Raw genomic sequence first — 26447 nt, forward strand, 5'->3', positions numbered from 1 at the left:
ACCTTGTGATATGGTACAAGTGCCTGAAGGTGCTGTGACTTCTGTTGCTGTTCCTACACTTCAGAATCCCAGAATTATGGATTATCTGCCCTACCTTTGATCTCAAGTCCACAGCCTTACTTCATCCAAGAAAGATGTTCATGACCCTCATCAGCAGGCAAATTAAATGGCAAAAGCCTCCACCAAAAGGAATGGGGGAAAAAAACAAGAGAGGATTTTTTGAATTCCCCCCCCCGTCCCATTTCACACTGCTTTCTCATTATCCCCATCTCATATTTGAACTTCCCAGTATATACATCATCTAGTTCAATGGACACACACTCCATTTGCTTTGGTAAAATTTGGAATAGATTTTACATCAATAAATAAAAGCTTTTCAATCTCTTTTGAATGTTGTGGTAGCAGTGAGAAAGGGGCAAGAGTACAATATGTAAAGGTTTTCTTTGTCATCCATTAAGATTCTGTGACATTTCAGAATTGTTTTTTTCCTCACAGTTTATTGTTTTTATACCTCCACCAAATGGATTTCTCCACCAAAAGTAGCTCAATGCACTGTGCAAATTTTGGAAGATCTGTAAAGAATGAGCACAGTTTGAATAGGAATTTATGCCAGTCTATTTTTGGTTAACAGTCAGTAATACACAAGACACAGTGAAAAAAAACCAGATGAGAACAATATATTATAAGCAGAAGATGACTTGCTTGTGTTTGCTCTCTGTCTGTTTCAATAACATATTCCTATTTGCAGAGCTGGTTCTGCTGCCATAGCTAGAAGAATTATTTAAGCCAGTTTTTCTTCTTTCTGTAGTAAAATAAATTTCCCTACCAGTTGAGTTTTTTGCTGTGAATTTTTGTTGTAAGTGGAGAGTAGGAATGTGGCAGCCACAACCAGCATACAGGGCATCCAAGGGACATTTCACTTGCAACAGGCAGGTTTTTGTTTCTTATTTCCAACCTAACGATAGGTGTCCTTTCCAGTGAAAATGCATGGACACACAGAACTATTAGACATTACGCGATGCATAAACAAAATTGTTTTATTAAATTTACAGATATTTTTACAGGCACTTTTCAGAAGTTTAAAAGACTGTTATGGTGGACTTTTGTATTGGACTGCTGAAGTCATCTCACACTATTGATGAATGGCTTAATCCAAAACACTCTGCTCGTCTTTTACTGGGACATGAGCACAGATTCTGAAACAAAATCTTTTGGGACCCTTAAAATGCACTTAGGCATATATATATATATAGGTGAGTTTAAAAGAATGTAGACTGGAACTGATATTGACCTGATTTCTTTTTTTTCCCCCACAAAACCTTAAAAATATATATATGACTGTCAGTTTTAAATACAGAGGGTCCAGAGGTGGAGAAACTACTTTCTCTCAATTTATCTGCATTTCCTGCCTTGTGGCCTGCAGTGACATGCAATGTGGTAAGATGGAATGGTCTCAAGCACTTCAGAAATCAGCATACTCCCTTCAGAGCAATTAAAATTATTGCTCCAGCAAGAAGAGGAGGAGAAAAGAGGGTGAAAATCAGACTTTGCAAATACCAAAGAGCTGTTCCAATTTGAAACACACATGAAGTCAGCTTTGACTGAACAATGGAGGAATTTATGGGGAACTGTTTCTCAGTCTTTCAGAGTTCTGCCCAAATGTTCCTACTTAGAGCCTCTGCCTTAGATGCCTTCATGTCATATGGCTATTTCTTAGGGAGCAAATCTGGTGACTACAGTATCTTTGAGATCATGTCACTACTTCTTGCATATTTGGGCTTCACCTGCTGCCTCTGTGAAATGCCAAATCCTATTTTTCTCATGCACAATGGTGCAATTGTTTTTTCCCTTTTTTTTCAGCCTCACAAGATCAGAATGCTCACTGAAAACCATGTTATTTTTCCTTGTCTTTGAAAGATGGAGACTGGAAGAATATTTAGTAAATATGGATTAAGGAGATATTTTAAATAAGTGCAAATTATTTTTCATAATACAGAGTACTCTAAATAATACCATACAGCCCATCTTAAAGGGTGGACACACTGTATGCTTTCTCATTTTCTGCACAATTAACTGTTCCTGAAGTATCCTTTTTTTCCTGTAGATTAATTCTCTTCATATTTCCTCTTTTCCCTGACTGCAGCTAACTGACACCAACTAATAGCTGACCTTGTGGAAATAATAGTGAATTTTCCTGCAGGATTCAGAAGTCAGCTAACAGAAGCTTCTGGAAGAGTGTTCCTCTATTTGCAAAGGGACTTGTAGCACACTGTTTAAACAGAGTAATATTGGTTTCATTTGCACTGGAGAATTATCTTAATGTATAAATAGCCTGAACTTTCTGCAGCTTTTGGAAATAACTTGAATATTACTTGCTCTCCTAGTCAATGAGAAACAGGCTCTTCAGCAGCAAATAGAAAACCAGTTAAAATGCAAAGGAAACAGAATTTAATGAGAACACATTATTCTGAACAATATATGTATGTACATTTAAAAACTGTAACTGCCTGACAGATCAGTATCTATGTTTGTAAATTATGTCACATTAAATGAGTTAAAAGACTGACTTTACTTTAAATCCCAAATGTATTTTGCAGTCTGACATACTGCATTTATTATTTTTCAGGCCAGTATGGAGGTCTTCTCTTGTGAAAGCCAACCCAAATACAAAAACCTCCTGTATGCTATTTTTTGCAATTTTTTAAATAAAACAAGCATGGATGGCATCTTGGGCCTGATTCCTACTTGTGCCTCCGCCAATTATTTTTTTAAAAAAGATGCATGTTTTATAGTGCATTTTTTAGCTATCCCTTTGTCTTTTGTATTCACTGAAAAGAAGAAAAAAAGAATTAAAAATATCCATATTTTTCAAGGAATTATTACGTAAAAAAAAAGAAAAAATAATTAAGAAATGGACAATTTGGAGCACCCCAAGGAAAGGGATTGTCAGTCTGAAGAGAAATTGCTATTTCAAGAAAAGGTGGCATAAGCCTTTGCTACTCTTGGAGTTGTTGGCATTTCCTTTCAATATATCATAAAGAAAAAGAAGTAACTTTGGTATTTTCAGATGCTTTGATTTCCTGTTCCCGTATCTTCATATACATCTAGGAAAGAACATACATATATATATATGACAATTGTCCACAATGCTGTTTTTCTGTTCTTTAAAAGAACAATTGCAAACATGTAAACAAACCAGAAGTTCTAAACACAAAACAGTTCTTCGGCCTGAATAAGATCTCTGGGGACATATTTGCAACACACTGATTTTTGACTGAATTTTTAGTATGCATAGTGTGTCTAGTTTTTAAAAGACAACAGAGGAGGTTTGAGCCATAAATAACATAATGCTTAATATGGCATCCTGCATTGCTGCTCTTTCTGTACAGCGATTTCAAGCTGCTCATATTGTACAACAATAGTGTACCTGCTAAAGGGTGGTGGTAACCATGGACTGAGGCAGTGCAGTCCACAGTACAACCCTGTGCTGAATGCCTGGCAAGGCTTTGCATCCTTACTGCTCCTCAACAGCTGGCAGAGCAGAAAGTTGTGAAATGGTTAATGCTAGATATGAGAGAAACAGTAGGGATCAGAGGAGAGGAAGATGATGTAAAATTATCTTCATTTGGAGTGAAAATGAAGCTTAAGTTACAAACAGTTTTTGTAAGCAAAAAAGGTATGAGCTGTCAGTGCTTATCTGTGAAAGCTGGCTAAACCTCTTGCTCATTAGCTTTGGCAATCATTTTTGGATTTCTTTCATATGAGGAAGAACCTGTTGTTCAGTTTGTCACAGGATTTATATTTAGTGTAAAAAAATGTCCAAGGATGAGAAAAGAATCAAACCAAAATGACTTAAAAGAATCTGTTTAATGAAATACTTGAGTATGTGACTATCCCGTAATTCCCTGTGGCTATGGAGTCCAGAGATGGAGCAGAAAAATTTCCTCAAAATCTGATTTCATGTTTTCCCTTTGATTCTCTGGAGGAGCAGAGGAGGTGAATCTACAAAGGACTGTTGTGAAAAGCAACTAATGGAAGCACATGAATGTAAAAGTGCAAAGCCAGCTATCATCTCACCTCATGTTTTGACTGCAATTAAGTTATAAGTCTGTCAGTCCAAACGCAAGAGGGTTAAAGAATTTAATTATTTTCCAGTAGTATCTCTACCTTTCAAGAGCTGGTGTGCATCAAAAATTTTGTAATTATTTGGTGTCAAAGGCATAAGTGCATTTGTGAATGAAAGGATAAAAAGGCTGAAAAAAGCATGATGAAAAGTGGAAATGGCCATTCCCAGGTGTTAGGCATTGACTAGTCTGCAAATTTTCTGATACTGTCACTGGGATTTCTAAGAGCAAGAGAGAAAACACCAGCTAATTCTGGTGAAGTTACATTCGAAGTGAGGATTTGAAAGATTCTCAAACTGTAAATCTGAGAATTAAACATTGCTTTTGACTGATTTTTCTTTACATATTTATTTTAATAAATCAGTGAAATCACAGCAGTTCCAGTCAGAAGCACTGGGAATAAGAATAAAGTGACCACTTAACCAACAAATCTGTTTGGCTCCCATAAAATCTGTTCTCTTGCTTTTTACAAGGAGAGATTCCTGCCATAAACAGAGTGCAGACAAGTTTTGTATCATTTTTCCCATGAATATTGCTGATTATTGTACAGATGATTGCATACCAAGTCTGTGGGATTCATCCATAAGCAATCATTACTTTGCACTACAGGAGTTTGCAATTACTTTCCCAGCTTCATTCTCTGTTCTGTGGTGTTTTGTTTCTCCCTTATACTGAAAGCTGCAGCATCCTGCTGTAAGCATCAGAATTGACTTAGTTGTCCTTATTTATTTACCACTCAGAGTGCTCCTTCTCAGCAGATCAGGGAACTGGAAAATTCATGAATGTGGTCTTTCTAATCTGAGTACTTTACTCAGTATCATGCTTAGCAGATTTTGTGCTATTAGTGAAAATTTTTTCCTATGTTTCCTTTTCAAAATATGAAATATGAAAAGAGCAGAAAAAATTGGTTTATACAAATGAGTCCTTTACAACTACAGAATATGCTTTGCTAAGTTTAATTTGAACTCTGAATTGTCACAAAGTTCAAGTTACCTTGTTGCTGCATTTATTCCTTTTTTCAGAGAGGTCATATATCAGTGAGAAAGTTGAGAAGGAAGGCGTGTAAGAGGAAGAGTAAGAAAACACGTACTTTGTGAATGGTATTTTTTTACATCTGGCTTTAAAAATCTTAGGGTTCAAAGTGAAAAATCCCAAGCAGAACAAAAACATCATTAGCAATTCAGTGTTGCTTTCTCACCGACCAGCTTGTTTTGACAAGCATGGGTGCATGTTTACATACATAACTTGGACACACAGTTGAAGATATAACCTGCACAAAATTTTTTGTAGTTTAAGTACTGCATACTAATGTAGTCACATAAACATTGTGATTACTCAGCCAACTGATTAGCATATTGTTAAGAGTGTGTACTTTTCAAGTTTAAAAGAAACAAAACACATTAAAAAATCATAGAAAATGTGATATAATAGGCTTGTTACCAAATAAAGTCTTGTGTGCTGTTCTTAATTTGTAAGAAAGACGTTCAATATTCACAACAGATTTATGGCAGCTATACCACAACTACAGAAACTTTAGTGTATTCACCCTTCTTATGCCAGTGAGTGATACTCGGTAGGTGATTTGAACAAAACCAGGTCTATGAGACATAAGCATAATGTGCTGGGGCCTTCCTGGTATTTAACTCAGCAAAAGTGTTTCTGTGGAGTTCCTAGCCAGGGTAGCACAGAACAAGAATTCTTTTGCTATGGACACACTGCTTACTCAAGTACTAGTCTGTTAATATTTCAGTGACCATTTCAACAAACACTGATTATTATTCTGCTGACCAGTTTCAACATTGCAAAAAACCCCACCATAACTCTACTTGGCATATGGCTGACAGGTCTGGAAGCCATGTGCCAATTAAACTGCTTTGATTGAATATTTAACATGCTCAGTAGGAAGTGCTGATGTTTCAGCACCCTATTAAATTAAGTGGGAATTTTCATTTGTGTTCAAAGATCCTACCTTTTGTTTTTCACACGTTAACAAAACTGGCATGATGAAACAACAGACTGGAGTCTTGAAGAAAAGTGGGGGATTGGATAGGAAATGGTGGAGGAATTAAGGTAGCTTATATCTTTCCTTCCATAACTCTCTCAGTGGAATAAAAGAACAGCTACCAAAATGTAAATTGTTCTGGGTGCAAAAGTATTTGTCTTTGAGCTACCACGTGAGTGAACACAGTCTGTAACTTACTGTTGGTGGTCTTGTTGTGGCTGCTCAGGAATGTGCTGAATAACTTCATAAACCGTACTTAGCATATCCTGGCCTGCGACAAAGTCAGAGCCAGGAACAGATTGACTTGAAACCTGAAAGCAGCAAAGTGTATTCCTACTGTAAGTACAAATAGGAAAAGATTCAACAGAAATTAAACTGATAATGTAGCCTGCAATTTTTTTAACTTTTCATCAAAGTTTTGCTTGTGGATTGAACAGGTAATCTCTGCTAGTTTACATTTCATTTTGGGTAAGTTCTCATCACACTAATAGTAAGGCAAGTAATAGTTTTAAATTCATTTAGCCCCTTAAAAGATTTAGGATGCAGCTTTTGCATTTAATACAGCAAATACTTTATATTAACATCCACAAGTCAAGAAAGAAACATTTAATAAAGAGAAAAGCAGGAGAACAGACAGTAAAAAAGCCGGAAATATTCAGGGCATGGGTTCAGCATAAAACTCCCACTGGACAGTCAAAGAGAGAGAAATGCAAGGAATTTCCATAAATCAAGTAATACTGACTGTTCAATATGTTAAGTATATTAATTTCCTCTTATGTCAAGACAGAGTTACCTAGACTCTGCATCCATAAGGAATTACCAGTCTTTCTGCCTATACCCAACCTCCAGTTCTTCATTATCACCACTTTCTTATTTTCCCCTTTCTCTGCAGACTAAAACGAAGCAGTGGATCAGATGTGGACTTAACCTACAATGCTATAAATTTGAGTAGCTGAACATAAACCGGTGGAGTTTCTCCTTTTTCTTGAAATTTTACTGGAAATTATAGTAGATTTCATTGCTTGTTCATCCACCCTGTTGTTCTTTACACTGCTCTCTCCCTCCTGACCTACGTAGGCCCTGATCCTGCAAGAATGTGATATTGTGATAGGATCAGCTTAAGGGATATAGAATCATAGAAGGTTTGGGTTGGAAGACCTTAAAGATCATCCAGGTCCAACCTGTCTGCCATGGACAGGGACATCTTTCACTAGACCAGGTTGCTTGAAGTCCAGTCTGACTCTCAACACTTCCAGGGATGGGACATCCGCAACTGAGGCAACTTGTCCCAGTGCCTCACCATCCTCACAATAAAGAATCTGTTCCTAATATGTAATCTAAATATACCCTCTTCAGCATAATATCACTGACATGTGATTATCACTTAGTGTGCTTAAGGCTGTAATGATTTAGGGCCTGATCTCTAAACTTAATAAGACTCTTACTGGCACAAATTATAACAGATACAGTTCAGCTCCTCTGTTTTCTAAAAGTCTTTTATCTCTGCTGCTGTAAAAGTATGTCCTCTCCACTAACATTTGTGGTAGCACTTTAGCCCTATAAATGTATATTTCAAACATCTAACTCCAACAGAGAAGATAATTAATTAACATATGACTGTTTTTTGACATCATGTATTATGAGTACTAATCATAAAAAAATTAAGTGTGACAATGTGACCATGCTTTAAGAGCTCTCCCTTACCTGACCAAATTGATGCTCTCCAAAGGAACAAGATTACATTGCTGGCAATTTTCCCCAGCAAAGGGAAATTCTTTCTTCTACTTCCTCCAAATTTTACCATTGTCCCTAAATTCTGTGGCTCTGTTTCTAATTTTTTTCTTTGTCCTTTTAAATCACATCAGGATGATCTCCAACTCCTATACAGTAATGTCAGCAAAGACACAATGCAAGGAAGCAGCAAATGTTGCAGGATTTTTTTATCTGCAAGGAAAATTCCTTTGCTTAATTCCTCCCCCACAATACATAAAGCTAACAAAATAATTTTTGTGAAATATAGCTGAGACTTAGCTTACATTTAAACTTTAAATACTCCCCCTGAGCCTTTTCTGCACTGTCAGGGTTGAATGTTGCATGAGCAGAAATAATTAGGGTCAAGGAAGAAAATGGCATCACAATAGTACTCTTGTCTGTGTGACACAAGTGCTTCAGTGCTACCCAACTACTCAACACTGCAAACAGCCTTTTAATACGGGGTAGTTGAATGGAGATTGCTGTCTTTAGAGCTTGGTTATTCCTTACTGCACTATGTCGATTACAAAGTACTGAACTGCTAACACAGGAAGGAAAGAGCAAGTGCTGGGTGAACAATAGCCATGAATATGGTGTCATACAGACATCCATAAAAAGCAACAGAAGCAAACCCAGAGAAAAATTCTAGTACAGATTTTAGTATACTTAGAGAAATAGAAGAAAACTAAACTGTCTGTTTATGATATAAAACCACATACCTTAGAACCACTGGTAAGATCTGGAAATGTGATGAACTCATATATCCCAAAATCATCTGAAGCACTTTCATGTCCTGAAGTTAGAACAGTGATAAAAAAAGAGACGTAATATGAACCTGGAAAATAATGACTGGCAATGTATTTTGCCCTAATTTTTAAAACACCCAAATACTGGTTATGTGATCTGCTTTAAACCACTTCCCTGCCAAACTCCTAAACTGGTGTGGAGCAAGGCAGGACAGCTGCAGAGCTGCTTGGTTATTTCCCACACCTTGGACCAAGTGAGGAGCCTCTTCCTAACCTCAGCAACAATTTTGATAGAGACATTCATACTCTCTATTCTGGAAGGCTAAAATGACCAATTTACTTTCATTTCCCATAGAAAAGAGGCTGAATTCATAAATTGAGGACAACTATAGTGTAGTAAGGCAGTACCATCTGAATGTTTTATAATGCTGAGAATAATAAAAGGGAACATGGTACTAATAGGTGCCACAGTATTATTTGGATCTTCAGATGCAGCTTGTATTTAGGTGTAGTTAGTCTCTTTATCTACCCTTGTACTGTCCAGATCTGAGGTTCTTGGTTGTCTCTTGAGCATTACTCCACAGCAAAGGTTGCAGCACTAACAACAGGGTTGAGATTCCAGCCTTTGATATGACTTCCCAGGGTGATGGGCCCTCTGTGCTCAAGTGAATTTCTTACCTTCCTAAGCTTCATATACTTCCCTATCCTTGTGCATGTTTATGGTCTGCTCTGATGCTTTGGTAGAAAGGAATGGGAATAAAAGTGATATCCTTCCAAAGGATGTCTAGTCTCTAGCATCTCCTGCCTAGGATCATGTGGGAAGGATTGTGGAGGGAAAAGAGGCAGTGAAAAAAACACTCTGGGTCCTGATGACACAGAAAATAGTACAGAATATGGTAGAAGGTATGTATACTGCAATGTCATTATCTCATGGTTTTGGTAACAGTTGATGCCATGAACATTTTCAATTGTACTCCTCCCATGGTGTATCACCTCTCACTGCTATCCCAGAATAACACTGATTTAAGTCATTTTGGTCACAACAGCGGAATACAGGTATTCCAATCCCAGAATACTGGGACTAACAGGCAGAATTCAAGACAACAGTACATACTGCTATGAGCTCCAGACATGAGCTAAACCCATGCTGACTTCTAACATTTAGGTCTTATCTTAATTAAGCGATTATAGAGGCATGCAACCCAACATAAAAACCCACTTTTATTCCTTTCCTTCTTTTTTTTTCCTCTATGTGGGGATGCTATTTTTCTTTTTCAGGAATGGATTTTGACCTTATGCTCACACTTATTTCATTACCATTACCTGAAAATGCCTGTGCCTTTCTGTAGTCAGCCTCTGCCCTAGAAAACATAAACATGTTTCTCAGTTTGACATCATAAGCCAAGGAAAGAAAATTAATATTAATAAAAATGCAATTCTCTGGATGGAAAGGACTTGTAGACCTAAGAATGAATTACTTTTGTACCTCCTCTGTAGCTTCTGTTGTATCACTGAAAAGAAGAAAAAAAGAAAAATTATTCTTTTTGCTCCAATGGTCCAAAAGAAGAGCTGGACTGTGCTTAACTTTTACATACCTTTATGTGGCTGATAGCTTTTCCATAGGAATAAAAAGGCCATAGCTAGGATCAAAAATAATGAAATTCCTGTTATTACTGCAAGAGAAGACAAAGATTTTCCTTTCTGGGCCAGCTTTCCCAACCCTGTGACAAAGAAGATAAGTATTGCATTTAATTTCTTGTTCTTTACAATGTGCTACAATGACACAGAAAAATTCATCTTTTTAAATTAATCTGAAGCTAGTAAACCTGCATAGAGATACAAAACAGATACAAAATGTGGGGTCTTGTGAATGGGTAATATCTATTTTTCCCCACAGATCTCCTGAACTGAAAAAGTAATGATATGCATATCAGAAAAGACTCCAGAGCAAATTAATGCCTAGAGCTAAATGAAAGTCAGTAAATGTAATCCACAAATTACAGCACCAGAAAAAGATGCATATTATAACTTCAGGCATAAAGACACTGTACTACCAAAAAATAGGGTGAGAGAGCAGCTTGTGCTAGATTGGAGGGAAATCCTCCTAGCAGTAGGATCTATAACGGAGGAGAGGACGAAAGATCCATTAGGCTTTTTCTAAAGATTTTCAGATCACTGACAGTCTGGTTGTTTACCAAACCACATCAGAAACCAATAAATTATCACAGAATCACAGAATCGTTTGGAAAAAACCTCTGAGACCATTGAGTCCAACCTGTGGCCAAAGACCATCATTGCACTAAGTTCCATGCCCAGTCTTGCCTTAAACACCTCCAAGGATGGTGACTCCACCATGTTATGCTTGTTTGTATTCATATCTAAACATATTCAAAATATTTCTTTCCTTTGCTCAGGGCTTTTGCTAAGGTATGTATTAGCAGCAGTTTTCCAGCAGGATTTTCTGATACAACACAAACACAAGTTGCATAGATTACATACTTAAAAGCACATGGAAAACATCTGCAGTGAGTTTGCAAAGACAAGAATGTGAAAGTTAGGAAACGCCAGACATAGCTGCTTGTGCACTCTTAATTTCCTCCTTTTGCTCTGAACTGCGCAGAATTAATGTAATTAAAGGACATGTCACAATCCATACAGGTAAATTAATGCTGCATATTTGCTAGTGCCAGATTTATTAGTACAATTAAAATGTATATTATTTAGCTGGATATGTTTCCAGTAGTAGATGAACTGTGCACAGAGCTAGAATTGCTTACATCTACTTACATCTCCATGTAATTCACTGGCATTGTGCTGGCTAAATGTGCAGTGGTTTTCATGAAGATTAAATATGAGGATTTCTAGCCAGATGTGTCCTAAAGATATGGGAAAATAAATCACTGCAATTTCACCAATTTTTTTATAGTCCTTAAGTGTACTGCTTTCCTTAGAAAGGAAAAGTCCAAATGCTGGAGAATCAGATGAGTCCTTAAAATTGTTCTTTAAAGTGAGTAATTTCAAATGGAGACTCAATAAATCACATCTCCAGAGATATACCAGTGCAGAAAACAAAGACATGCTCTTTGCATGCATTTAACACACTCAAGCTGACTAAACTTGAAAACTGAGCAATGACTTGTGTACATGAGATACCGCATCTTATTTTAGAATGTTGGCTAAAACTGGGTAACAACTTACTGCAATTATTGATATCATTGTAACTTACTAAAATCATTGTTTCATTGATAATTTTTAGGGTTAATTAGGCAGCTGTCTATAGCACCATATAGGTGAGTTTCTGTCCCATGGGGAAGTTGTGTAAGATCTTCTGAAACATCAGAATTCCTGTCGCTACTGAAAGTGGGGTTTCCAATATTTTGAATGCCATGGTCCAGGCTCTGTATCTAGGATTATGGGGATAAAGAAAAGGAATATAGACAATTTTCATAGTCTTTGCTTAGTATGTTTCTTCAGTTGCAATCAGAATTTAGCCTGAGCAGCATGACTGAGAATGAATTATGTGTGAATTCACACCTCCTACAATCAGTCAGTGCTGCTCTGCAAAGTATAGCCTTGACATCTGGGTTTAGTGCTATTTGAATAAACACTCATCAAAAAGAAAATGGCTATAGAGGGGGAAAATTATCTTTTTTATATTTTTACATACACAGGATAAAATGTTTTAATAAGATTTAAGTAAAATATTTGAAGTTAGCAAATCTATTATTTTAAGTGCAACTAAACATGAATCTGTGGAGTCTTTCCTTCTTTTTGGCCTCTGAAAGGAAATCTCAGCTGAATATCATAGTTACATGAACTTCCTGGAGAAATGTCATGTTTATTTCTATCAACATATAGTTCTGGTTGCATTTGCTTTCACTACTAACCACGATATTTAGTTTTTGAGTGCAGTATTCTTACTACGAAATTGCAACACATCTTCCTTCCAGCATATTGAAAGCCCTGGATTTATGATGAATCAGTAAGTCAGCCTGAATGATGGACATCTCCTCTTCTGGTTTACCAGACAAACAAATGGTTGACCTCTTTGCTCAGCACAAGTGAAATTGCTTTGTTAAATTCTCCAATAGGCAATCTAGTTTATCTTGTTGAACATTAATAGCATAAATTCCTTATTTGGAAATACATGTATCCACCTGTACTGAGAAGACATATCAGACTTCCTCAATATTTTGTTCTTCGTTCTACGCTTCTGGAGATTTTCTGAAAAACTGCTTTGTTGCTGTTGAACACAATCGTACAGGAGCTGAGATTATAGTGTATGAGAAATAAAGGCATGGGCTCTTCAGAACCCAGCAATCAATCCAGAGATTCATAAATATGACAGGGAAATCATTTGCATGAACATTGTAATAAAATCCCACAAAACTTCAGTGTCTTAGTGGGTTGTGTTCCAAGCAGTGTCATACTGCAAGTAAAACCTGTATCCCACAGAATGTCCAAAAACCCCTTTACTATATACTTAGCAAGACCTCAATTTTGATACATATTCTAAGAATGACTTCCTTTTTATGGGGCTGAGGCTCCACTCACATATTACACTGACAGCAATGAAGTTACATTCTTACCTACAGAAGTAACCACAACTGTGAAGTGAGTTTCATCTCGTTTTCCAGTCACATTGTTGAAAGCACAGCACATGTAATTGATCGTCTTCTGGGCCACTTTATCAGATACAACTTCCAGATGGGGTCCATATTTGATTACTTGAGTGGTATTGTCATCCCTCTGAATCCATGAATAGGTATTTGGTGGATTTGAATCTGCAGAGCAGTCAAACAGTACAACTTCCCCCATGTCAACAGTAAACACTGCCCCTATATTCAGACCTTTGTCTGATTTGACTCTAAGTCCATAAGGTCCATCTGCATTGGAAAAAAAAAGGGAAATATAGTGAGAAAATGAAAATCAAATCACATAATTAAACTTTAATCAGAAGTGTATCTCTGAAGTCAGAACATTTAAATTAAACTAGCCTTTAGAATGGCTGGCATTCAGTCATTTCAATTAAAAGGCTCTCTGTTCAATAACTGGATTTGTGCTAGGCTTAGCTCAGGCTACACCCATTTAATACTGGTCTAATTGTTGTTTAGGGAAAAAGCACGGTTATGTATTTCTCAGTATGATAAAAAGAATGAAAACTGAAATCAGTTGGATTTCTATGAAGTAAAGGAGCATATCTTCAGGGACATAATTTGATTTCTACTTCAATGTCAAACTTACTGGCAGAAGTGATTTCTCTGCACATTTTAAAGTATACAAATTAGCCTTGGAATATTACATTCACTGCAATAATTTACAGTATAATAATTATTTAGGGAACTAACTTACAGGTATAATATTGAGTGGGATGTACCTTAGATAAGTTCAGAAAAATGTTTCCATAAATAACTGCTAGAATAAACTTTAACTTTCCCTCCACTTTAGTAGGCTTGTACTATTCCAACAACTATGCTTTTTTCAAGAGTAAGCCCTTCTGCTGAAAGAAAAGTTGTTTTCCTGAATATACTTAGGAGAAGCATATCTTGTTCCATAGTCATGTGTTCATTACTCAAAAAATTTAGCACATCAGTATTTTTAGTGTAACCTGCATAGGAAAATAAAAAGGGAAACAATATACTTAAATATTAAAGGAATATTTCTCATGCTATTTTTACTAGAACATTTCAGATCATTGGGGCTTTTATATCTTTACATGTTAAAATTATTTTTACAGCTATCAAAGTAAAGAAATTAATGTAGAGCATATAATAATTGAAGTGTGCCTTATTAAATCACTTTTTCTAGTTTAAAAAGCCCCAAAACAACCTAATGATTTCAATGTTGCTAATTCCCTGAGGACTTACATGGATAACCAAAAATGTACAGACCTAATACTGAGAGAGCCAAAGAAGAAAATATGCAGAGTATCTTTTTGGTAGGATCCCTGAAGATCAGTAAAGCTGCCTCACACAGAGTGGTGTAGCACAAAATGGGGACAGTACAGTGGAACTGAGTAATATCTCCACCTTCCTATGGCTGTCTGGAAGAATTAAGATAATGTTGCTGGGTTTGAATGGGAAAGTCCCTGCTACATGAAGCTGCACACTGGTACATTTCAGACTCTGTTTCCCACCAGGAAATTCAGGATGCTGTTAGAACTTCCTCTAATATACACTTCTATTTACTGTCTGTCTTTTTTTATAAGACTCATTTATTCTTCAAGAACACCTAAGCCACCAGCACACAGCACAAACCAGGCCATTTTGTGGTTTTTTTTCTGTTTGTTAAGTCTTAGACAAGAGAATATAGACCACCACATATGACCTCAGTTTAGTCCACATTTAAGTAAATGTCCATATTTCACAACATAAACTTGTCAACCGATACATTTTCTCTACTTACTTCCTAGTGGTAAGCTTTTTGCAGTCTCATTTTAAGGAATGGCCAACATCACGCATAATATTTTCTTGGGAAATGAAATATAAATTCACTTCAGCATGAATTAGTGTTGCTCCCACCTACATTGCAGCAGCCACTCTGAAGAATCAAAGCATTTCTTTAAGTTCTAGATGCTGGGCTGCTTCCTCACAGGCTCTGCAGTTTCTGAGTCACTTGCTGTATTGTCTCCAAGAGCCAGCTGACTCTGTAATGACCATTTCTGTGAAGTACAGACCTATACCCCACTGTTTTGGCTTGGCTGACCTCATTTGGGCTGCATGTTTCTGTGGAAGGGGAGGTTTTCACAGGGGCTCACCTCATACAGGTATTTACTTCCCTTTTTTTTCAGATCAGAAAGGAGATGTACTGATCTTTGACATTTTCATAAATGAAATAAAGCCTTCACACACTATTTATAGGCAGGAACACACTTTTTTTACTTTTCAGAGCAATTCCGTGGTTCTTCCAATCCAATTCGCCCTTCTTAGGAAAATTAGCTTTTATTTTCACTGATAATATGGCTTTGATATGTGTTAACAGATATTAATGGTAAGAATAGCTGACTAGTTCCCATGCCCCCTCACTGTAGTGGGTGGTTTGCCACAGCCTGCAAAAGAATCAGAACTGAGTTCTGCTTTTTTTTTTCCAGTATCATAACAGTGCAGCATAAAGAGATAACATGGAGAACTAGATTTTAACGAAAGCTGCAAGCTGAAAAAAATCATTATACAAACACTGACACACACTGGCTGGGGAAGTAACTTTGAAAAAATCAAAAAGAGATTATCTTAAGAAACAGCCAAATTTTGGCAAAATCTGAAAAGTGGCATTCCTTGCTGAAGTCAACACAAGGATCGGGTTACCCTTCTGCTTTGCCTGGAGCAATCTTTTGCCTCTCCTGGGCATTGTGTACATCAAGGTCCTTAAACACTGTGTAACTGACAGATATACACAGCTTCAAGGATGATTCTAAAAAGCAGGCAATTAACCATTACCTCTCTAGTACTAAGGATCCGCTATCTTTTGGAAGACTTGAGGAAGAGAATCCCACTTGGTCTGCTAAGTTCAACTCTATCAACACAGTACAACAGAGTCTGCTGCAGCCTACAGGACAGCAGCTTCTTCCAGTCTTGAAATAACTTGTTTCTGAGTCACATGGCAGCCAATTCCAGGCTGCATTATCATCATAACTAATGGAAAAGCAGGATAATATTAATAAGACGTGAATTAAAAAACACTTTTCATACTCAGTAAAAACCCACAATTACAGCCTTCATGGATCCCTCAGCTCTATTTTCCCTTCCCAGTATTGTTGTCTACAGAAAACTGCCTCTTGTCTCAGTAAAACCAGTTAACTAAATGATGTGTAAAATAATAAATCAATCTTTCTGAGTAACAATTTACTGCTCTGTGGGAATATTTCCAATTGCTCCTATCGCTACGAGACTCACAGTCTCCAAGCAGATGGCAGGTATTTACCATGGGTGACCTTTTCTTTATCACCTCCAGTAACTCCCCCACAGCACTGACATATGGCAGACAGAGATCCCGGGGCCTGTTCTGGATTGTTATTGACAACTGGGAGCTGGGAGACAAACTACTTCTGCAGGCAGAGGTTGAACCAAATTAGGTGACTTCATATAGCTCAGGAAGTAAGACCCCAGTTCCCATCACTGACTTGGATACAGAGAATACCACATGTATTTCCAGCCTTTCAGCATTGCATTGTTTGCTCTTAACACTTTTTTTCAGATTTTACATTATGCACAAAGCAAACCCTCAGTTATGATGAATTACAAAGGACATTCTGAAAATACATACACAATAATATTTACACACATGGAGAAAAAGTGAATCTCAAGGTTTTTGATAGAGCTGTATAGCACAACCACTCAAACAGCAAAAGATTCAAGAAATGTGGACACTTAAGTAACTTTGCGATTTTAAAATTCTGGTAAACAATAGGTCAAAACCAGGTTTCCAATTTAGAACTTGGAAAGATTTTACAAATTTGCTGACAAATGCATGTAATTGAGTGAGGAAGACAGGAAGAAGCAGTACCAGAGCTGGGACTGAAGGGCACACACGTTGTCAGAGCAAGTGTCCCAGGCACCTGTCAGCGTGATCAGTGCTTTGGAGACAATCCTGTATGCAACAGGTCAGAAATTCAAATCTCATATGGGCTGTGCAACAAACAGAGCTGTCTGAAAGGCAGCAAGAGTGGCAGATGTTCTTCTAGCCTGACCTGACTTTATTGCATTGGAAGAAGGCTGTCAGGCTGGATACAGTGTCCCAAGTTTGAAGAGAGCCTGTATAAGGTTGATTCACAGCTCATTAAAGTGAGAAACACAATAGAGGAACTGCATTCATACACCTTCAGCTCTCTTTCTTAGCACTTTAAGCACATAAGTGAGCTGAGACTGTTCTCTACAAAAGCAGGCATATAAAAATGTGCTACCTTGAGGAAAGAATGTGATTTTTTTTTTTAATTACAGTAGTGATAAGTAAAAGCTCCATCAGTGCTGGTTATTTCCTTGTAGAACAGAGTATCATGATTCCTCTGTATAATGAGATGAAAGCTCCATTAATATTTGCCCTGTTTAGGACTCTTTGAAACTGCTTCTTCAAGTCTGCACTGCTGTCAATCTTATAAGCTTACATCAGCTCATATCTAACAATGTCCTTGTCCACCTTTGCTAATTTAGGCAGTCTTTTTCTCTTCTGGTGCAGTGTGGAGATTTCCCTCATAGTTTAGATGCAAGTCACCCCCTTACCCAATTCATCCAAGTTACAATTAAAAAAGGGTAGCAAAATAGATAATCAGAGATTAAAGGAGATAAAAGGAGGAGGAGGAAAATATGAGAGCTAGAGATGTAAGAGATGTAGGTTTTTAATATATTGGGAGTGCAATCATAGCAAGTTGAGCATGGGCTGCCTACCAGCTGCCAGATGACAGAGCCTGGTGAAAGCAGGAATGAGCACCAGTCCTTGGCTGGACAGGAATCCAGTTCCAGTCCTCTCACTGTGCCTTCCACACTGGCCCCTGGGTAAACAGGCTATATATGAATAGGACTGGTGGCAAAGTAAGTCCTAACCTAATTTCAGCTCTCCTCTGAGAAGGATAATTCGACCCCTGAGGACATGAGAATTAGAGCATAGCAGGGTCACATACGTGTAGCATGTGCTACTTGAAAATTGAGGAGGCACTGGGAATGCCTGACATGGACCAAAATGAAAATGCCCTAAGAGTTATAGTATAATTGTTGAATGCTGATTAAATCAATCTTGTTTCCTCCAACTCAATTGGTTTCTCAGGTGCCTTCATTTCCAGTCAAAATACATGGCTGAATCATGCTATCAGTTCATAGATATCTTGTGATAGCTCAATCCCCCAGGCTCACTGCCTTGATTACTTTCCAATCAATCTCAGTCTTATCAGCAGAAATTCATGTTTTTTATTCTCTGAAAGGGCACATCCGTTTCCGTTTTTACTAGCAAATTTCATCCCAGCTCTATTACTTTGTCAATGTCATTCAGCCCTCCTATTTAGTGTCATAAATGAAGTTCATTGAGATGCTCCCTATCTTTTTTCTGGTGCCATTAATGGAAATATTAAAAAGGACTGGACTTGAAATGATTTTGAGGAAACCCATTAATACCAGTCCTTCAGCCTGGTACTTCCTGTGCTCGGCTTTTTGATACTGTTTGTTGTTTCCATTTTTAACAATATTTTTATGTAGACCAATCTAATTATTTTTTTCCTTTGAGTCACATCTGAAGACATCTGTGAAAATTTTGAAGTTCCTATTTGAATTCTGCAGTTGAGACTGATCTTCACAACTACACAACACTGAATAATTTTATTATCCCATTTTAAGTTAGAGCTGTTACAAACAAGCTCAACTGTTTTCTGCCTGTTTTCATATTTGGAGGCACTCCTTCCAGACAAATTATTCATACAAAGATAATAATGAATATTTCATATACTCACAATATATGGTTGGTGCAATTATCTCACTTTCCATTGCACTGACAGGGTTAGATACCAGGCAGCTGTAATTTCCAATATCTTCTTTTACAACAGGAACAATTAGAAGTGTAGCATTGTTTGATGAAAAAATATAATTAGGGCCAGCATGGAGATGCTTCCCATTTTTCATCCACTGGTAAGCTACCCTTGTACCTCTATCCACAGTACATTTTAGGGTAATATTCCCTACAAACTCCACTACCCCTGAAGATGGTTCAGTATGTACAGTTGGCTTTGTGACTGGAACTGTAAAATAAAGAGATATGAAGAGTTGTTAAAGTGATAAGCCATTATATTACAGTCATCATGGTCAAGATAGTTCAAATAGCAATCATCATTCTCTCTGGAAATTACTCATATTTCAAATTTTATCTCTTAAATGTAGTTAAAGGTTAAAAAAAGAAGGCCATATTCTCAGCTGGTGACTGTAAGAATTGTTATGGTACATAAATAAAACCAGACTGTTTATATTACTGGTAATAGGATAAAGGCTGCAGTCAGGTGTACCACGGCCTCTTGCCTCTTGTATACAAATCACTGAGTCCACAGAAATGAAGAGAGCGCAAAGCATGACACTGCCCACCGTGTGTGACTTCTCAGCATGACTGCCCACAGCTTTGCCCACACTGGGCACCACTGAAATATGGGTGCTCCAGTCATGAAGATGTCTGCAAACTGGGAGGGGTTTGGGAGTAAACTGGCAGCTACAATTTTGTCACCTCAAGATGTCATTCATCTCATTCCTTTCAAGCCCAACAGCTACAGGGCTCCCTCTGTATAATCCATACATTACAGAAGCCTCTTGTCATCCTTTTAGATAATTGTTTCCCATTCCACTTTCTTTAAGTCCCCAATATGGAGAGCAAAGTCTAAAGAGAAAATTTCAGTACTTCATGAATTCAGATCTGGGCTTCTTTTACAGACACAGGGCGACAGTCACCAGCAAAAGTCAATGACTTCTCTTTGTTACAGGAGGTAAAGTTATTCAGAGAAAAAGACTATTTGAAATTCAATGCATCCTCGTGATAGCACAGCAGAAACTTACCAAATCTTATTTTTTAGAAGTCTGTCTAATTTAATCTTAAATGTTTCTATACCTCTTCAGTTTTTTCCTTATGATATAGAAACATCAGTCAATATATTAATTTTGCTTAAAGATATGTTTTAGTATTCCCTCCAGCAGCAGTAGAAAACAACATAATTGTTAGCATTTATTCATGTATGGTTGCATTAAATGAGACAGTATCATAACTGGATACTAAGAACCAGTACTTCAAAACTATTGTAATTTTATATTCAAAATGAAGATACTATTTTCATTAACTTACCATCAACAGCTACTTGAATCTTTTGACTTGCAGCTATGGTCCCATTTCCATGGACATTGACTTTTACAATGTAATTGCCTTCATCACTGATATGCAGTGGATTAATCCTCAAAGATGCATTTGGTGGTATAAGAGTAAATTTATGCTGGTATTCAAAGTCTGGAACTACGCTTTGATTTACAGAGCCAAGCAAGTATTTTGGATTACTTTGAGACTTCTCAAAAAGCCAAATTATCTGGATTTCAGAAGCTGTAGCATTGAAATTGTAGTCAACAGTAAGATGAAGTGGTTGCCCCTCAATACCATGGATGGTATGAGAGGGTACTGTCAATTTTAAGGCAGAACAAATACCTGCATAAAAATGAAAGAACAAACAAATAAACAAACCCAAAACACAAATGGAAAACCTGGAAAATTCAAACGAGAAATTCTCACTGTGAAAAAACTCTCAAGGCTAAAACTCACCTTTTTTTTGCATGGTTTTAACTCAGATTTTAAGTAAGAAAGGGGCAAGAGCTCACTGACCTTGAAGCTGGATCTAGCTACAGAGCTCTAGCCTCAAACTGTACAAAAAGCCAAGAGAAGGATCTTTTACTGTTGAAAGTTTGACAAAAATGAGATAATGTACATTTACCTTAATGTCTAAAATATTTTCCCTTTAAAATATTTCATATTTCTAGGTCTTACACTAACAATCTTGGATTGATCACTCAGTTTTTAGGATTTTTTCTGGGTTGGTTCAGCTACAAAGGAGCTTCTTAGGTACTCTGCCAGTTATACTGAGAAACTGACTTAAAATCTGACAAGGAGCACTTTCACGGATGTCTGACTAAAACTACATATTATTATTGTTGCTGTTATTATTGCTGACTGCTTTGTACCTGTAAAACTAAATTCCAGAAACAATACTAAGCTTGCAAAAGTCAAGTATTCCAGTTTTAGGAAATTGGCAGAATTAAGGCTTGCTGTTGATATGCACAAAAGTGAAATATTCAGCCACATGGTTAATTCTGTATTCCAAGAATTCTGTCTCTGTTATGGTGCAAAAAGTTCACTCCCCAGTTAATCATTGCCTTTCCCATATATTTTTAAAATAATTTTTCTTGTGCTGGCTTAAGACATATTTATAGAACAACATTAAAACCTTAGTCTTGGGACTAAGTGATTGATTTTCACATTAACTTTTCCATGGCACTCACGAGAATAGCAATGTTGTAAAGAATTGACATTAATGAACTGATATCACAACACCATTTTAACTGATAGAACTTTACAGATGAAGAATTTAAGCCCAGAGAAAATTAACAGCAAACATACAGACTCATTTTGGATGGTCAATTTGAAATATTAAAGACAAGATTTTTCAAAATACTTATAAAGACATTTTAGCATGTTCAAGATGCAACTCCAATTGACTCTAGTTGCAGGTTTGATTGCTCAGATTTGTGTTCAATCTTGCTGAAAAGCATGCTGCAAGTGCTAAAAAACCCTAGGAAAAAGAAATCCCTTACAAGTAAGAAATGTAAAAACTGTGATTTAAGTAATCCATCTGCTACTGCATAAGAACACACTGGAGACTGAGAATGCACTGCCCAGGACAACATGCAACACTTTTCACCATTCACCATCTATTCTTGTCCTGCTAATGATCATTTTTGGTTGGACCTTATGATCCTTGACGTCCCTCCAATCTGAGATTTTGTGATTCTTGACATGCTCCCAAATACCTGTAATCAAAAAGTAACTTCCCAGCTGATGTACATGGAATCAGTTTCTACCTGGAGAGAGGAGGGTGGGTAGGGAAGGGCAGAGGGAGCTATGTATGAAAAATATGTGACTGTGTTCATTAATATGATGCAGAGATAACTTTATTTCTTAAATTCCTACTTTCATATCATTATTCTTTATGACAGAAATTGTCAAAGGTTCATTTTTGTCTAATTTCCTAGGTTATGTGACAGAAAAAGATAAAAATATCAACTCAGTAGCATAATATGGTATCTGTACATACCTTTTGGGTTAGAATGATCAAATTTCAGTGCATGGTTTGCCACGACTTAATTGCAAGGAAAACCTGTTGGGGATCAGGGTGGGGACACAAAAAGGGGGCGATGGCTACAGATACAGCCGTAATGCCAGTAATTATTGTCAGAGGTACTCTGGAAGGGCATGCAAAGCAGCAGAGCAGAGATGGTGTGTGAGGGGACTGGCTCATGGGTTGCCAGCAATGCTGTACAGAATCTACCCCAAGAAAATAATTTTGTGGCTGGCTTCACTTTTCATAAAGCTGAGCAGTATTACACTCAGCTAAAGATAGCTCACAGCATTTCTGAGGGCATGACATGAAAACCAAAGGAAATGCTGCAGAATACTAACAGGGAAATATACAAAATGAGTGAAATCCCTTGACAGAATGTCTGGCAAGCCCTCACTAATGGGGGCTAAAGAGAAAGCAGGCAGAGGGCTTCAGGCTGCATGGACTTTGACTTGCAAAGAACTGGCAGGGGTTCAGCTGAGACAGGAGGAGAACAGGGTAAAAAAAAGAGTGTAGAAAAAATGTGAAATGGCTTAAGTGGGGGTACATAGGACAGAGATGTTTACATACTTAACTTTCTAGATGAAAAACCTAAAACGGATGATGCACATCAAACTGAAGCCTGCTCCCCTAGCCCTTTTTAACATTATTTGTAGCCTGTTGTTCTCACAATTTTCTAACACTGCACAACTCTTCGAGGATTGCTAGACTCTGGTTAACAGGAGATTAAGTATTTTGTTGTTTGTTCTAACACTTCTCAGATGTTAATATGCTCCCTGACAACCTTACAGTACAAATCAGATTTAAACTGCTGTTGTCCACTTGAAAAAGAGAAACCCCTTGGGAGAATCCTTCACAAAATATTTAATACTGGAGATCTATTTCACATAACCTACCAATTATATAACCACCCATTTCAATTTTTAGACCAACTGAAGCAAAGACAAACACATCTCTCAAACGCAGAGAGATCTGTAACTAAAAGATCTGTCCATAAACTTACTTATTCTTTATGCATGATGCTGTTCAGTTTTTGGGTTTATTTAGCTGTCAATAGGTGATTGTGCTGTTGGAAAACATGCCAGTAACAGAAGCAGTGCAGTCACAAAATATGGAAAACAAATATTTCCCACAGATCTGTTTGTGCAAAAAATTAGCACAAAACCTAAGCAGATCTTGTGAGCATCAGGATAACTGGGACCACCAGTATGGAAGGTAACAGCATAACAGAGTAAAGAGAATAGGGGCTGGAAAATTCATTTTCTCTGCAGTTAAAAAACTGTGGGAATAGAAATTGCAAATTAACTTTGTCCCACTTGATTCACAGGGAAAATTGGCTCTGTGTAATGTCTTGGAAAGAGATTCTGATCTGCAGTTAAGGAAATTGTTTTAGCTAGGACCAGAGGCGGTGAGGGCAGAAACCCCATTTTCCCCTCAGTCCCTTCAGGAGTGGCTTTGGATAACTCCAGTTCTTGTTGCTCTCTCTGGCTTTGCTGGGGTGATTTTGTGGAGTGCCAACATCACACAGGAGCTTCTCCATGGTTGGCAGGGCAAGGGAGAAGGCAGGCTGAGAGTGGGGCAAGTTATTAAATAATGGTGTTCCGTCAAAAGCATGGGTTTTACAGGAGCAGTGATGGCAGAATTCTGGTCTTCGCAGAGATCACGTCTTCTGCAGTCTGGAATATTCTTTATTGAGAGGGTTATGCTCTTTACCAAAAGTGTTGTCAGGCATTGGAATGGGATGCCTAGGGAAGAGGAAGAGTCACCCTCCCTGGGGGTACCTAAAAGATGTGCAGATGTGGCGCTCAGGAACATGCTTTAATGGTGGAATTGGCAGTGTTAGGTTTATGGCTGGACTTGATGCTCTTAAGAGTCTTCCCCAACCTGAAAGGTTCTATGATTCACTTGTATTAGACTAATTTTAATTTTTAATTTAAACTGAAGACTGTTATGACTAATCCTTGAATTAATGTTAATAGCAAAATCAAGTCAATGTGTCAAACTAAATTCGTATTTATCAGGCACAAATTCCATAAAATTTAAGCCTATCCTTACAGCTTTCCAAATATAATACACTTTTTTCCAAGACAATGGAATTCCAAAACCTAGTTTTTGTAAAATGATCATAAGGGCTGTACCACAACAACCTCCATTTGGAGCTCAGTGATCTGTGCTTTGCTTCCATCTCACTTTGCTATCACCAGTATTAGCAAGCACAACAGAATTGTTGTTGACATAAAACAAGGGCTGCAGTTTTAGTTTAAATAAAAAACTATGACATAACTTTTGAGTTTATGGCATAAACTGAAACCTGCCTAGCGAGGTTTTAGCATTCTCTGAATTTAACATGCACATCTCCTTGTCTAAGTGAGTTTGGATTCTCAACGGCTTTTCGCCAGAGTGTTCATTTAGCCTTTCAGCTCTCCTGAAATGTGAGAAATGAAAATGTTACTAGATCAGTGATAATATTTTTTCCCCCCTTTTTACAGGTAGGTTCATTTATGAAAAAAACGCCCAAATGACCCAGATGTAATGGTCCAGGGAAGCTGCAATTTCTATACCTCCATTTATACCATGGAAAACTCAGGCATACTCTTCCCTGGATTGGGATTTTTGCCCAAGAAAAAGTTCCAGTGAGCTTTGTTACAGGACTCAGTTTTATTTGCTGAGGTCAATGTCTTCAGTGGCCTTTGTGTCATGTCTCCAACGCACCTGATTCTCGTCATGATATAAAATATGAGCAGCAATTTCCCTTACTAGAAAATGAGTATGGGTAAGGGTGTGAGACTTCCTGGTGAACAAAGATGTGCTCTAAAGCACTCTGCTTGCATGACAATAGCTCTTGTAGGATTTTAATGAGAAATATCCAATAAAGTGATCAAGTAGTTAAAGAACAAAGTCACTGTTTCTTATGAACCAAATATTTTTCATTTTTAAAGAAGAGATCCAATATTCGTCATATAAACCATCAATTATTATGAAGCCAAAAGTATTGAAAAAGTATTGAGCTCAAAATCAAGGAAACTATGACTCTATAATAAGCTAGAACTGTGACATTCACAAAGGTGATAAAAGAAAAATTGTTCTTATACGTGAATGATTAGAGGAAGCACTGCATTTGTAATATATATTTCCTCTGTTGACATTTACAAAAACAAATATAAAAAAAGGTTGTTACAGTAGTTTGTAGAAATAAGTTTATCTAACATTTGATCACAGGATATTTCTGCCAAAGTACATAGAACATCTATTTTTTATCCATTGCACGGATAACAAATACATGCTTATGAGAACTGCACCCAGATACCAAACAAATGCACTATTAACGGGGAGACATTCTTCAGTTGATTAAAAGCTTAGCTTAGTTTCAATACCAATTACATTTAGGTATTACATATAAATTAATCAATCACAAAGAAGTGAAAAATAATGTTATCAGTGTTATCTCAATAAACTTTTAAAGAAGTGGAACAGCTTCTGTATAATCCTTGGTTCAGAACCTGTCCAGCCTGATTTGTCAAAAAGAATGCACAATGTATATATTACTCAATAAAATGTAATGATATATATTTAATCAATACCCAAGTTTTAAATGTAGATTATATATATTTAATCAATACCCACGTTTTACATAGAGATTATGTATAGTATTCATTTTTGTTCAGCCGCTAAAACTTTAGCTTCAACCACAAAACAAGTTGCCACTATCTGATGAAAAGCTTTCAGGCTACCTTCCTGAAATAAAACATCTGACAATACAACAGAAATATCTTTAAATTTATAAAGATAAATCTTATATAATCAATTCACATTTCCACAATGACAATCAAATATAATTCATATCTTATCTTACCTACAAGCAGAAAATATATTTTGCACTGTAAGTCCCAAAAGAAGTTTGCTAAAGGGCTCCATGGAAGCATCCTGTCCCACACAAATGCCACCTTCTCAGCACTAAGCCAGGGCTTGGACCTGCAGCTGCTGGTTTA

General features: G+C 37.1%; 1 protein-coding gene across 4 annotated transcripts; it reads right to left on the minus strand.

Annotated features, from left to right (window-relative positions):
• Positions 1-1002: 1002 nt before the first annotated feature.
• On the minus strand, positions 1003-26447 carry HEPACAM2 (HEPACAM family member 2). 4 transcript variants are annotated; one of them, XM_069006835.1, is made up of 10 exons: positions 26312-26447; positions 20424-20774; positions 19057-19341; positions 13214-13510; positions 10220-10345; positions 10111-10135; positions 9948-9985; positions 8598-8713; positions 6325-6437; positions 1003-3104 (listed from the first exon to the last, which is right to left on the minus strand). In XM_069006835.1, the coding sequence occupies exons 1-10, from the start codon at positions 26379-26381 to the stop codon at positions 3095-3097; spliced, it is 1431 nt and encodes a 476-aa protein (XP_068862936.1). In that variant the 5' UTR covers positions 26382-26447; the 3' UTR covers positions 1003-3094. The 4 variants fall into 4 exon arrangements, with proteins under 4 accessions (XP_068862936.1, XP_068862937.1, XP_068862939.1 ...); XM_069006836.1 differs by lacking the exon at positions 1003-3104 and adding an exon at positions 3141-5136 and having other exon boundaries at positions 8598-8671; XM_069006838.1 differs by lacking the exon at positions 1003-3104 and having other exon boundaries at positions 6321-6437; positions 8598-8671.

This window comes from Aphelocoma coerulescens, chromosome 2, assembly GCF_041296385.1.
Source record: "Aphelocoma coerulescens isolate FSJ_1873_10779 chromosome 2, UR_Acoe_1.0, whole genome shotgun sequence".
In the NCBI taxonomy this organism is placed as follows: Eukaryota; Metazoa; Chordata; class Aves; order Passeriformes; family Corvidae; genus Aphelocoma; species Aphelocoma coerulescens.

Excerpts from the sequence above, each read along its gene's own strand:
- HEPACAM2 (XM_069006835.1), bottom strand. The coding sequence starts at position 26,381 with ATGCTTCCATGGAGCCCTTTAGCAAACTTCTTTTGGGACTTACAGTGC. Across the intron at positions 10,346-13,213 it reads AGTTGTGGTTACTTCTGTAG|GGTTGGGAAAGCTGGCCCAG; the intron begins GTAAGAATGTAA and ends TCTTTGTCACAG. Across the intron at positions 9,986-10,110 it reads CAACAGAAGCTACAGAGGAG|GGCAGAGGCTGACTACAGAA; the intron begins GTACAAAAGTAA and ends TATGTTTTCTAG.